The 14,926-nt window shown below is 42.4% G+C and overlaps 1 protein-coding gene across 1 annotated transcript; it reads left to right on the top strand.

Annotated features, from left to right (window-relative positions):
* The first annotated feature begins 338 nt into the window (after positions 1-338).
* wdr45 (WD repeat domain 45) lies at positions 339-13,135 on the top strand. The gene is made up of 11 exons (XM_080774674.1): positions 339-498; positions 1,050-1,225; positions 1,866-1,940; positions 2,858-2,962; positions 5,037-5,142; positions 6,487-6,581; positions 7,586-7,665; positions 8,897-9,105; positions 10,840-10,941; positions 11,571-11,716; positions 12,660-13,135. Exons 2-11 carry the CDS (start codon positions 1,177-1,179, stop codon positions 12,767-12,769), a joined length of 1,077 nt encoding a protein of 358 aa, XP_080630800.1. The 5' UTR covers positions 339-498; positions 1,050-1,176; the 3' UTR covers positions 12,770-13,135.
* Positions 13,136-14,926: the final 1,791 nt, after the last annotated feature.

Genomic DNA, 14,926 nt, shown 5'->3' with positions numbered 1-14,926 from the left:
CCAAGTGCAGATTCTACCGAGTTCAGAGCTGAGCCTGAGGGCCTTTTCAACCTGCAGTTTAATTGTTCCTGTCTGATACCATACCAGCAGTGCTGATCGAGTCATCTGCGAACAGGAACAAGTTCCAGTCACAAGCTGGTGTCATGTCATTTGCATATATATTAGGAACAGTAAAGGCTCAAATGTAAACAAGGCTCAGTGCTTTTTTCTGGTTTAATCCCTTCGTTGAACTGTTCCAATTCTACAAACTACTTCTTTGGGGCTTGTTATGTTCTTTAGCGCTTGTTTCTGTCGCAAAACCTGGCAACACTGGCAGTGACGTCTTTTTTTAACAACAACATAAACAAGTTGTCCCCCGTCCGTCTCCGTCCTCACCAGTACAGTACATTACAGTAAAGTACAGACAATGCTTTGTTGATGTTTGGATTATTCTGTCAAGTCGGTCTGTTGTTTTACTCCTAGAAAGTTTATAAATCTACATATATCTTTACATGCATGGTAAGTCTTCCAGACATTTATTTATAATAACGGCTTTATTATTTCTAGCCTAAGATTTACGCTCGTAGATTTTATCGTTTTTTTTTTTTAATCTTCTTTTCTCAAAACAGGCTAAAATAAATAGCGTCATGTTTCATGTACATGTTTCAGTGCTTTTAAAGCATTTGCATCATGTAACATTAGCTAAAGGCTAGGTGTGGTTCTATTTGGCCTGCATGCACATCCGGCGTAGAGCGGATATTCACAGTGCAGCATGTATGTGTGCGTAGTCTCGCGTAGCCAGACAACTATTCCACAATCTCCGAATGCTATATAGATATTAGTAGTAATGTATGATGAAGCATTAATTGGAAATCGCGGAGGCAACAGTACTAATGTCACGTGTGTGTGTGTGTGTGTGTGTGTAAATGACCGGATACTACAGTAGGCGAGCTGTATACCGGATATGAACACCGAGGGTTTCAAGCGTCGCCGACTGACTGAAGTCAAAACAAAGAAACGTGTCGTTTTGGTGTAAAACAACAACATGTCTTTCCCTTTCTCTTCCACAGGTGCCTGTGAAGGTCCAACTACCATAGATAGAAAGCTGATAACAGCGGGAGATAAACTCCCAAACGTCAACAACAACTGCCGCAGTTGGCTGACAACAGCGGGATTTAAATAAATAAACTCCCAAACATGGCTCAGCAGAGAGGAGTCAACAGTCTGCAGTTCAACCAGGACCAAAGTAAGACATGCATTAGCATGTTTAAGTTTAACTTCTATTAAATCGATGTGAAGCTAGAAAGAAACACTCCAGCCGCCCCAGAAGGGCACTTTTGGCAAAAACTAAATGAAAATAGCAGATCTTGTAGATCCTCCCCCACACTTACTGCAGCTGTTAGGGAGAGGGGAGGGGAGTACCTGCCTGGGGGAGAGCCACATGAGCTTGTAGATCCACTATTTTCTCATTTAGTTTTAGCCAAAAGTGCCCTTCTACGGAATTGCAGCCCCTGTCTCTAACATTCTCTTCACGTACCTGCTGTTTATGTTGTGTGATGAAGACATTATATCAGTGGTTTTCAACCAGTGGTCCGGGGACCACCAGTGGTCCCCACGTAAATTATGTAGAGTTGGTATTACCAAATGGACCCTTTATAGAGCTTTAACTCTTAGAGCGTAAAATGAAACAAAATTCTCTGTTATCTCTCCTAATGGCACCAACATCAACACAACATGGAATTGTGGGCATCTTGAGAGGCTAAATCTCATCAAGTGGTGGTCCGTGGCTCAAATGCAGAATAAATAATGGACCTTGATACAAAAGGGTTGAAAACCACTGCATTAGATAAAGGAGACATGTCTTTCTCGTTGTCTCTACCTTACAGGTTGTTTCTGCTGTGCGATGGAGACCGGGGTCAGAATATACAACGTAGAACCTCTGATGGAGAAAGGACACCTGGGTGAGTTAAAGTTGGATTTGAATGCCATCAATGCATTGAAAGGGACAAAATCATGTTTATTCAGAGCATTCAATGCTGCAGTAGACGCGTCTGACCTACCGCAACCATCTCCAGCGCTAAACGTTATATCATGATGTTTCGGAGTAATTCGGTAGGCTGCATTCAGTTACTGTTTTGACAGCGATTACGCACGTTGTCCGACATTACTAACCCTAACACTAAATCTAACTAACCCTAACCCTTAACCTCAGTCTTAACAGGGCAAGTACGTCCCCTAACCTATCAGTTTTAACCAGCACAAATGCAACACTGGCGTCAACTGAGATCTAGCCTGGAACTCACCTATGCTTTTTATGGCATAGGCAGCTCCCGGCGGGAGAATATAAGCGCAGCTGCGCGACATGAGACTTATTACTTAGAGCGACAGAGAGAGAGAGGAGCGTGTGTGTGCGTGTGTATGTCAATTTTACAAAGGTGCAGACAATCAGAAATCAGCAGAGAGTGAGCATTGTTTGCGCTACTCTATGCCGAATTGAAGTGGACTCAGACCCAGATTTTTTTTTCCTCCCTGGAAATAAAAACGTCTGGGTTTCCGAGGCTAACTGAGATCTTGCCCAGTCTAGCTTGTGAAAAAAACAAGAAAAACAACACCTCTGAGGTGACATTGGCAGCCCATCACTATCACCCCTGTGCATGCAAATTTGTCAGCAAGCCACCAGGGTCTACACATTTATAAAGTGACAATTTAATGACTTTTAAGACCTTTTTTTTTATACCTATAACATAAAAACAACAACTAATTGCATAAAAATGTACATCAAAGGTCAAGGCCAAGGTCTTGTGAGCTTGTAGATCTGCTATTTTCACTGGTTTGGGTCACATCACTGATCTATTTTATTGTGTGTGTGTGTGTGCAGATCATGAGCAGGTCGGCAGCGTAGCTCTGTGCTCCATGCTACAGCGGTCCAACCTCCTGGCGCTGGTCGGGGGCGGAGTCAACCCCAAATTCTCGGACATCTCCAGTGAGTCACTGATCTTTTTATTCCCCCGTTTCCTGTCTTTGAACTTTTCTCTTTCTTTTGTTTAACCCTTTTAACATTTGCACATCTTCACAATTTGTTTTTTGTGTTTTTCTTTCTTCATAAACTATTTGATCTACACTACAGCGTCATGCAAAAGTAGCAGATATTCGAGCTTGTAAATCTGCTGCTTTTAAATATGAATCCTGAAAAGTAACAGTTTTGGACTTTCCACCTGACCAAGACCATGTGATAATAATCTAGGGATATTTCACTTAAATATGTGAACACCCCGGGCAGTTATTAAGTTGCTTGATTCAGTAATTAGATATTTGATATTCATTTTAGCTGCCCCGCCCCCTTCCTATACAAACCTATTAAACTTCAAACTCCATTTTAACCATGATAGATTCATCGAAAACACCCAACCTTGTTTCTGATTGATTGATATTGTCCTAATACGCGAGGGGGGCGTGGTTTTTCATTTACTGTTTTCATAATACTTTTAATAATTATTTCGGAAAAGAACCTCCTCCAGTGCGGCTCACAAAATAAATAAAAAACGTGAATGAAAATCCACGGCCCCCTCACGTATTAGGACATTATCAGTCAACAGAGAAAAGGTGTTTTCGATTAATCTATCATGGTTAAAATGAATATAATGTTATAATGTTACAATGGGTTTGTATAGAAAGTGGCCGGGGCAGCTAAAATGAATAGCAAATATCTAAATACTGAATCAAGCAACTTACAAATATGTTGTTCCAGGAACCCCCCCCCCCATACGTAGTATTTAATAGGGATGCCACCGATTAATCGATTTTTCAATTAATCGCGGGAGTTTCCAAAATCTTGTAGATCGGCTATTTTCAGCATGCAACCAAGTGTAAAAATGACACGCTATCAAGGCCTACCAAAATGCATTTTATGGACAAAATCAACTGTAGATTTTGTAGACTAAAAACGTATGATATTATATTATATGATACTGAAGCTAAGGCCCAATCCGCTCCCTTGCTGACTCAATCTGCCCTCACTGACTTAGCTGCGCGTTCATGTGAAGTCTGTGAGGGCTTGAGGGATGTCCCATTTGAAATCGGTAAGTCAGTGAGGGCTCAGCCCCGCCCCTTTATGTACCCTTAGCCAAAGTCAGCATCGATGCTGACTTTGGCAAAGAAATGACCCACAGTTCATAGCGTTACCAGGGGAATGAGGGGGATCCTCCGAACGTCAATCATTTAAGTATGCAAAGTTATGTATCGCAGTTAGAATGTCAACAAACACAATAGTGCTTTCTCACTGTTCTCAAAGGGAGACGGAATGGAAGGATAGGCTATTTATTTAATAACAATAATAATAATAAGGGAAACATGATGAGAAATGACTAATGAGCAAAGTAAAAGAATAATTATGGAAATGCAATTTATAATTAATATTATTATGAATATTACAACCCCTATCACACAGGAAAGTGTATTTATGAAACTAATAATAAAACGATCAACTTAAATACTAAAATAGACATGATAGACATGTATAAATAGGCCAAGCATGTAGGCACTGGCTGTGAATAAGGACAGTTTTTATAAACAACAATTTGGAGCCCTTGCAGCCTCTCACCCTCAAGCACTTACAGCTGACGTCACTAAAGTCAATGAGGGCTCAGGGCTTGAGGGAGGCAATTGGGATTGGGCCTTCATCCAAATGGTGCGGTCTTCTAAATCAACAGTGCTTTCAGTCTCTGCCTCTCATTGGCTGCAGTGCTTCAGTCTCTGCCTCTCAATTCAATTCAAATCAATTCAAAGGGCTTTATTGGCATGAGAAAACATACGTTTACATTGCCAAAGCAGAAAGAACAATACAACGATACAGCAATACAATCAGAACAAAAATTATGTACTTTGAAGGTCAGAATGTTCAATAGATCAACTTCTGTGTACCAAGATCACTTGATGCAGGTATAGTGCAGGAATATACACAATGATTAGTCTTTAGGGTGGTTGTGTTCCATTTGATATCCTTCTCCTATCACAGCAACTCACAAATCTCATTGGCTGCATGCGTTGTTTCCTTTCAGTGCTGATCTGGGACGACGCCCGAGAGGAGCGGGACACCAAGGACAAGCTGGTGCTGGAGTTTACCTTCACCAAGTCTGTCCTGGCCGTCCGCATGAGGCACGACAAGTAAGTGATCTCAACACTACGGCAGGGCTTCATGAGGCAGAATACTTTATTTGGAATTTATCAATAGCACCTCAGTTTAAAGCTGCTATAAGCAATAATATTTCAAATTTTTAATGATCTTTTTTTTGTTTTCAGACCACAAGCAATGGGTAAAACGCTCCCAAAAACACTCGTCATTGGTCGATTTGCCCGTCTACTTCCTGATTGGTTAGTCATTTTGTCCGGGGTTTTTTTCCCGACCAATGACAAAGCAGATGTGTCACAGAGACAATTGTTTTTGGAGCATTTTACTCATTGATGGCTGTCTGAATACCAAAAAAGAAAAAAAAAAGTCATTAAAATGTTGACATATTATTGCTTATAGGTACTTTAACCACCAGCTGTGTCCAAAGTGTGGCCCGCCGCCCTGGGGCGAATTTTATACGGCCCACAGCGGCATACCTGAATTGTATTATGAACGGCCCACCCAACAGTATGGTTACATTTTTATATTAAAGTTATTTTAACCTGGGCATTTCCCAGAGTATAATTTGTCAGTGTTCCTTGTATTTCTTTTTTTTTTCTTCTTTTTTTACCTTGCTTGCTTGGTTACATTTGGTAATGTGACATAAGGCTGACAAAAATGCTGAGATACACTTTTTGTTCACAGCGCACACCTGACAAAAGACCATTGATAATAAATATTGATGATGAATAGTTAAATAGAATATTTTAGGTACATTATGTAGTTGGACCTTGGGTGTTTTAATATGTTCTAATATGGCCCCCTTTGAGTTTGGACACCCCTGACTTAGAGCCCTGACTTCTATGCTTAGTAAGTACGGACCACCAAACCTCACCCTCTATGCTTAGTAAGTATGGACCACCAACCCTCCTTGCCAGATGTGCTGTGAGCTTGTAGATCTGCTATTTTTAGTGAACGTTCCCCCCAGAATACTTTGATAATATTTGGAATTCGTCAATATCGCTTCAGTTGACAGCTCCACCAGAGAGTCCCAGACGTCCCTCTCTAAAGTAACATTAGTAACTTCATCCTGGGGGATCCCGAGGCGATCCAAGGCCAGTTTGGAGATGTAATCCTCCCATCTGATCCTTGGTCTGCCTCGGGGGTCTGATATTTTCGGCTAATGTTTCCTACAGAATAGGAATGGTTCATGTAAAATAAATATCACACAAACATCTGGCACAATTTAATTAATCGTCAACTTAAATATTGCAATGGTGACGGCCCTACCTGATAGAAAGTGTGGTGTGTGTTTGTGTGTGACTTTATACAGAGGATACAGTCATAGAAAGGTAACATTTTCTGCAACATATATATTATTTCCTCCACATATCTTCCAGGATCGTCATCGTTTTGAAAAACAGGATCTACGTGTACAGTTTCCCTGACAACCCTGCCAAACTGTTTGAGTTTGATACGAGAGACAACCCCAAAGGTAGAGAAACTAACACAATTTTGGCCGTGGACGTGTATACACGTCTTTTATATCAAAACCATGGGGTGCCTTGGACGTGTAGGCGTCTTTAGGTCTTTTTTATTGATATATTAAAAAAATAATTGATTTGTTGTAATGTTTTTGGCCTCTCCTTCTGCAATGTACCTCTTGTTGATTCTCGCATGCGCACTGCCATTCACTTCCTTGTTTGCGGCTTGAAAAGAATGGCTCGTATCTCCTAATCTAGGGAACTCTCCATGGTTTTGACCAGATGGGTAATGTTCTGTCTTCATTTCTGACTTCAGCATCCCTCTTGTTTGGAATATTAACGCTTGTAGAGAGACTTTAGCGTCACCAGCGTGATGGAAGATTATGCGTCCCGGTTTTGGTGGTGAATGGAAGGGGGACCTTTCAGAGTAAAATCTGCTGGCACTCTAGCGCCATTATTTTGATTAACTGTCCGTGCAGTGCATGCGCACAACATAGTTGCGCTCCGTGCCCAGTCCCCTCTACACTCGAAACACCATGGAAACGCGAGGCACCCGCACAGAATCCCGATCCGCCATCTTTGAGTAGGTTTGGAGCTCCTTCGGTGCTGTTAGAAGCGCTAATATGCTAGCCGTGGGGTATCGAAGATTTTTCTTTTCTTTTTAAGATATGTTTTGGGTGTTTTTTGCATTTTTCTATTGATTGGTTTTACAGTAGGAAAGGGGGAAAGAGATGGGGGGGAAGACAAGCAGGAAAGGTCGACGAGATCACACTGTGCCTGGACCGCTCGGCGGACCTCAATAAAGATTTATTTATTGAGGTCCAAATATCGCCTTATTGCCAATCCAAATCCTGACAAACTGTTTGAGTTCCACACCACAGACAACCCCAAAGGTAGAGAAACTGTCCAGATATGCTTTGTTCTCATCATTCTTAAACTTAAAGAATAAAGAGCACTATTCAGTGATCATGCTAAATGTCTGTTTTTTTCGTTCTTTTTTTATTCTATATTTCAGGGTTGTGTGATTTGTGTCCCAGTCTGGAGAAACAGCTGCTGGTGTTCCCTGGCCATAAATGTGGTAGTCTGCAACTGGTTGTAAGTTAAAGTTATACACAAACATGTTACCTGGCCATAAATGTAGAAGTCTGCAAGTTATACACAAACATTCACAACGTTCCCTGGCAGTGTGAACATAGACATATAAAGGTAGATGCCTCTTCCGGCTCTGGGGCGCGTGTCAAAATTGAAGGCACGATTTTCCCGAGATTCCTTGAGCGGAAGCTCGTAGCGCGCCATCGAGTGGCACGCTGTAACTTTTGTTCATTTTTTACCCCTCTATCACACGGAACTATGTTTATTGTGTCCATATCACTACACCCAAAAAAAAAATCCATGTGATAGAGGGGTCAAAGTTGAATGAAAGTTGTGCTAATAATTTATCAGCTAGAAGGTCCTCGTTCGATTCCCACTGGGGATGCTGTGGGCGCTGTGGGCGTGTTCCCTCCTCCGCGTCATCAGTGCCAATACCCGAGGCGGGGTTGGCGAAAGGGCCTTTCTGTGTGGAGTTTGCATGTTCTCCCTGTGTCCCCTAGGGTAGGTACCCTCACATGCAGTAATCCTGGTCTCTAAACTACCTCCCCCTGGCCAGCCTGATGGAGGGGAAAGGGACTGGTCGGAAAAACGTGTTCCTTCCACGCGCTACGTCCAGCCGGGGAAATTCCCCCCTGTCAGGTGAAAAGAAGCAGCTTGGACTCCTCATGCATAGAAGGAAGCATGAGGTCAGTCCGCTGCCCCCCCAGGTTAGAATAGATAATTGTGTAGTGCCCAGGATTACATTAGATAATTGACACTAGGTGAAAAAAAAGGGTTGCAAAATCGTGGGATAAAATTTCTATAGAGAAAGTTGTGCTAATATTTTAGAAACAATACAAATGACGCTAGTTTTGTAGATGAATTTACTTTTAATGCGTTGTTCCTCAGTGCCCCCCACAAAATGACCGGACCTACTTAATATTCACCAAAACAAGAGCAGAACTTCCACCACGTGAATAGCAGCGCGCATGCGCCAAAACATTGCAGAAGGATAGGCCCACCCCCCAAAAAAATATAAATATATATATATATTTTCTCTGTTTGATATCAATGAAAAAGCGCTAGGAAGTGTACACGCGTCATCGCAATCATAACAATTAGTTATGACGTTCCCACACGTCGTACGGTCTGATTAATGGCAAGTATTTCATATACAGCTTAAGTTAAAAAATTGTGAACTATCCCTTTAAGGACCTGTCCATCAGTAACTCTGTTCCATGGTCTCTCCATTAAGGACCTGTCCAACACCAAGCCTGGCACCTCCTCCGCTCCGTTCACCATCAACGCCCACCAGAGCGAGGTGGCGTGCGTGGCTCTCAACCAGCCGGGCAGTGTGGCGGCCTCCGCCTCCCGCAAGGGGACGCTCATCCGCCTGTTCGACACCTCCACCCGAGACAAGCTGGTGGAGCTGCGGAGAGGCACCGACCCCGCTACCCTCTACTGGTACGCTATGGTACTACATACTAGGGCTGACCTTCCATCACGGTGTGTTGGGGTGTTATAGCAGCCGGCTTTATGAAAGCAGTGACGCACAATGAACTAAGCAGCCTATAATAAAAATGTGAAACATCCGACAGTAACAAATCAGCAATTCTTAAACAGCGCCTGACTCAGGCATTACCTCTCCATCAAATAAAAATATATAATCCAAAGCAGCACAGCACACGACGAACTGCATTTTGCTTCTCTTGTGTAACATTTATAACTGAAATAAACTCAGAGGCTTCGTGGAAAAAACAACACCCGACCATAACATGAACTCTTATTAAGCGCAAACGTGCAATGAACTCTTAAATCAACCAATCAAGCCTGACACAGGCATCCCTCTAGGCTCTATAGTTCTATGAAAAAAATGAAAGAAAACTGTGCTAAATAATGGTATAGGCATATAAGTAAGTTTGCCAATGAAAACAGCACACGTTGTCAAGTGTAAAAGGAACAGCATTTTGTTTCTCTTGCCGTAAAATTAACTGAAATAAAGCGAGGCTTTATGAGGCTTTATGGCAGCAGGCTCGCGGACCAAAAGCGGACGCTTTATTTCTTTTTTTAAGAAATCTTTTGCGGCTTACGCCTTTTATTGGTTTTTTGAAGGGACAGACAGTAGGGTGACAGGAAACGGGACAGAGATGGGGGGATGACATGCAGTAAAGGCCGTGTCGGGCTCGGGAGTCGAACCCACGGCACACTGCGACTGGATTACCAGTCGGGTGCCCAGACGGTTACGCCACCGCCTGGGCCAAGCGGACGCTTTTTGAGGAATGAAACACAATAGACTACCGGTATCAGTGCAATCAGAACCGCCTGGGAGAAATGCGAGGCCTTGTGCTTTAATAATTAATTAATTAATATCCGAAACATTTCAAGGACATACAAGGACAAACCTTATTAGAAAAAATATTAATAGTATATGAAAGCCTTTTGAAATGTGTATAGGTTACTATTGGAATTGCAGGTGCTGCCAAATAAGTAATTACTAGGCTACCTCATGCCAGTCAGTTGCGCAAATATATAGGTCCGATCAATTAGCAGAGCGGAGCAGCTTCTCGCTTTGCAGCACAATGACCAGCTCTTATTAAAGCTTTTTTTAAAGCTTACTTTAATAATACGATCTCCAGACAAACAAACCTTGGATTATAATTCTTCTTTCTTCAAACGAACAACACGAGCCACGAAGTAAGAAACTATAATTCTTCACTGTTCACAGCACCCAGGCAGCGGGTGTTCTTCATCGCGTCGCATTCCCTGCATCAAAGTAGCCTATACCACACTTTGTGATCAACCTTCTTAATTTGTTTATTTTATTTGTAAAAAGCAACACTGTATTATATGAAGGTGATTGAGGTCAGTGGTTCCCAAAGTGGGGTCCGGAGACCCCCAGGGGTCCTTGATGGAATCCAGGAGGTCCCCAATATACATTGGGGGTTCCCAGAGATAGAAATGCCATTAAATGGGGGTCCGTAGACTAATGCATGTCAAACTGGGGGTCCTTGAAATTAAACGGGTTGAGAATCACTGCTAGAGCTGTAAAAAATCTTCTCTTATGGGGGGTCCCTGGAATATATGTTCAAATGGGGGTCCGCGGGCTAATTGGTGTCAATTTGGAGGTCCTTGCTTGACATGAAAAAGTTTGGGAACCAGTGTTTTTTGTGACGAGCTGCTGTTGTGTTTCCTTTGCAGCATCAACTTCAGCCACGACTCATCGTTCCTGTGCGCCTCCAGCGATAAAGGAACAGTTCACATCTTTGCACTGAAGGACACCAAGCTCAACCGACGCTCTGCGTAAGGATGCCCTGCTGGACTGACTGACTGACTGACTGACTGATTGATTGATTGATTGATTGATTGACTTTTTTTTTCTTACAGTATTTAGAATGGGTACATTCTAATCAGTCAGGACCAATGAGCCTGCTTTGGGCCGGGTGTAAGATTAACCCTCAGATAGTGATGCACGATATAATCGGTAGCATAATCGAATCGGCCATAAAAATACCATATCGGTATCAGAACAGTCTCAAAATAATCAAGATTATTTAATCGATTTTCACCAGCAAAAAATATTTTTCACAAATAACAGTTCTACAAGTTCGTAGCGCGGTCACTCGTTGCTCGAGCTTGTAGATCTTTTTTGTCAATAGCTAAAGTATAACATAATGCTTACAACACCGCCCTAATCATAAAGAATCTGCATGATGGAAACGACAACAAGACAAGCAGGGTTCAATATGCACCAGTGTCCAAATGATATGCACGACAACTATAAGCTCACAACGCATCGCGTGGTGAGCTTGTAGATCGGCTATTTTTTATCTGAGCGACACAGTCGTACGACAGTGTAAAATAGGGCTTTAACAGATGGGATCGGATTGGTGTGAACTTCTCCCTCTCTGTTCCTTAATTCCTCTCACCAGATTGGCTCGCGTCGGGAAGGTGGGCCCTGTGATTGGTCAGTACGTAGACAGCCAGTGGTCATTGGCGAGCTTCACCGTGCCGGCTGAGTGCGCCTGCATCTGTGCGTTTGGGAAGAACACGTCCAAGAATGTCAACTCTGTCATCGGTAAGGCAATAGTAATGTCCTAGTTCCTTTTTAAACACATGTCAACTCTATCATCAGTAAGGCAATAGTAATGGCCTAGTTATTTTTTAAACACATGCCAACTCTATCATCAGTAAGGCAATAGTAATGGCCTAGTTCTTTTTTAAATACATCTCAACTCTGTCATCAGTAAGGCAATAGTAATGTCCTAGTTCTTTTTTAAACACATGTCAACTCTGTCATCTGTAAGGCAATAGTAATGTCCTAGCCTGGGAGGTAATCCATTTCGGGTTTATGACCCGGTCGGGAACAGATGATATCTTACGTCATGTTGTAGTCACTGGTTTGTAGTCATCAGACAACCGGAATCCGTATTACCCAACATTTCCTGTATCATCGTTTTAGGGCCTACCCAATAAAAGCCATTTCACCAAAGTCTGCCTTAAAATAGTGCCATCGCTTGTCATAGGGTCGAAAAATATTCCGGTCGCGATCAACAACAAGATCAAGAGCACCCCGGAGGATCCAAACATGTGACGTATCCCACAGTGTCCGTGACAAATCACACCCATGTGAAGTGAGTGGTGCAAGTTCCAGACCCACAGGAACGCAGCCAGGGTGCCGGCACGGTTCCGGCAAGCTGCCCCACGTCCGAAGCGGTCAAGAAATGACAGTTACTGTTTGGGGGTCCCCAGGAGGTCCCCGGAACATCACAGTCAGTGCTGTTGCCTCACAGCTAGAAGGTCCTGGGTTCGATTCTCGCTGGGGACGCTGTGGGTCCCACATTGTTACAAAAATGTGGGATAAAATGTATAAAAAAACAAAAAAGTCGAATTAAAACGGCAAATAAAACACAACTCGGATACCTCGTTGTCGGGAGGGAAAGAGGTCTTTATCAATTAGGTTGGGTAACTCGTATTAGGGGTCAAAGTGTTAACATATTCCTTTCCTCTGCTGTCCTCAGCTATCTGTGTTGACGGGACGTTCCACAAGTACGTGTTCACTCCGGACGGGAACTGCAACCGAGAAGCCTTCGATGTTTATCTGGACATCTGTGATGACGACGACTTCTGAAGACCGTTTACCGTCAGACATCTTTACTTGACTTTATTTGTTTATTTCGACGGACGGGACAAGTATATTCATGAACATTACAACCAACCCTACTACACATTGACAGTGCTGTCAACGTTGAAGACTCCGTCCTAGCGGCTTTCTGGCAAATGCACGGAATGCAGGAGAGAGAAACAAATTAGAAAATATGACGATGATGATGGAGTTTGTAATTATTATTGCCCTTCCAAAACCCTTCCTTGAAGCACACAGGGAAGATGTTTTATTCAAAGATAATAGAATCAGAAATGTATAAAAATATACAGAAGCTTATGTTGTGTGTAATCAAATGTATCTGTGGATATAAATACAGTTTTTTTTACTAAACTACAGTTTGTCCCAAATTATTATTATTATTATCACCACACCACAATTAGTCAAAAATGGACACATTGCAGGTATTGCATTCCATCATAGCCGATGGTGGCCATAATTGATTTGGCCATTGCACCATTCGTGGCACTACGGCGGACAAGCACCTCTGTGATTTTTCATGTCTAGGGACTCAGTGTCAGGTGTGCTTCTGAAGACACTTCACTTCACTGACGTCAGGTGTGTTAACACTTCCCCGCCAAAAAACGTAGCCTATGTTCATTGTTTACTCTCGGCAAGCCCCAATAAAAGCCAAGTTGCGTTAATTAGCTTCAGATGGCTATCTGTTGTTGGCCATAATACTGGACTGCGCCATCTTGATTGCGCGTGCACACATGTGCGCACACACGCTTTCAGTTGCTTTTATCTCCAAATCACCGTCCCAGGCGGCATTTTCTGGTCAGAACAGCGCTTATTGCACGGAGCCTGGCGGTCGCTGTAATGGCACCGGCCTGTATTTCTCATTGTCCAGCCAGAGATCATCAACCGGTCGAGACAACACACACACCATTAAGTTGACACAACATCCGGTCGCAGTGTTTTGGATCTTCAAAATAAGGGTTGAGCGGGGGAAATCCTGGCATATACTAGTAATCATTCTTGAATTAATCCTGACCAGGATTGGGATTGTGGTAATGAAGACACTTCACCTCTGGTCAGCAGTGTTTCTGAAGACACTTCACTGACCTTCACCCATTTTCAACCATATCTTCATATAATTGGTCCTCACTAACGGTCATTATAAGATGGAACCATTTATGTCTACTCACTGTGTGTCTCAGAGGAGGACTTAGGCATTTTATTTGTGGAAATGATACATTAACATACAGTCTATTGCACCATGGCTACGATCTGTGGCACCTTCTTACTTTTTCTACAGATGATCTCCCGTGGTCAGCACCTCCCAGTCCCCCACTATTGGTCCATGTGCTCCTAGTCCTACCCTATTGTTTTCCTGACAGCTCACCAATGAGACAGAGTGAGTAGTTAACATACATGGTACCATCCCCAAATATACATTACAATAACAAAAAAAATGAAACTAAATCTTGTAATATTAAAAAATATTACTATGCTAATTTAAACTCAGCTGCAATTGAAAACAAATAAAAAATAAATACTGTTAAACTATAAAACTATACAAACATTGGTACAGAGGAGAGGTTTTAGGAGGACGATGACGTGAGGAGAATGCTTCAAGTGACAGCCAGAAGGTGGCTCACAACCCTCATTGCTTGACTGGAAGAGAAGCAAAACTAAAAGACTAGTTGCCTGGTTTACTAGTCGACTAGTTGTTTAACTAGGCCTACCTATTATGTAAAAAGGGAAAAAACCTTTTAGTTTTTAATATAGTTTTATATATAAAATGTGTACATTTTAAAACTGTGTACATTGTAAATGTTGGGGCTCCAACTTGCCCTGAAGTTAGAAAGTAAGAAACTATAAACTATAGACTATAGATTATCGTTAGACATTGAACGTCTGTACTTTTGTACTTTTGTGTTTACTGATGATGATGAATGTTTACTGTATTTATAAGTTGATGAATAACTATTCTCTCTCTTCTCTCTCTCTCGCACATGCACATGCACATGCACAAATCCAATTTCCAGTAAGCAGATGTTTACTGATGATGATGTTTACTGTTCAAGTTCAAGTCCGTTGCTCTCCCCTTGTCCCCCATATATGGGGACTAGGTTGGTGGAGGGTATGTAGAGCCCAGGATCACATTAGATGATTGACACA

Source organism: Protomyctophum bolini, assembly GCF_963924005.1.
Source record: "Protomyctophum bolini genome assembly, chromosome: 10".
NCBI classification, from domain to species: Eukaryota; Metazoa; Chordata; class Actinopteri; order Myctophiformes; family Myctophidae; genus Protomyctophum; species Protomyctophum bolini.
The sequence above is the reverse complement of the archived record's forward strand: the minus strand, read 5'-3'. Positions and strand labels throughout refer to the sequence as shown.

What these genes read in the sequence shown, in the direction of transcription:
- wdr45 (XM_080774674.1), top strand. Translation starts at nt 1,177, where the DNA reads ATGGCTCAGCAGAGAGGAGTCAACAGTCTGCAGTTCAACCAGGACCAA. An exon ending in GTCCGCATGAGGCACGACAA is followed by an intron (nt 5,143 to 6,486) that starts GTAAGTGATCTC and finishes CATATCTTCCAG; the next exon opens with GATCGTCATCGTTTTGAAAA. An exon ending in GTGGTAGTCTGCAACTGGTT is followed by an intron (nt 7,666 to 8,896) that starts GTAAGTTAAAGT and finishes CTCTCCATTAAG; the next exon opens with GACCTGTCCAACACCAAGCC.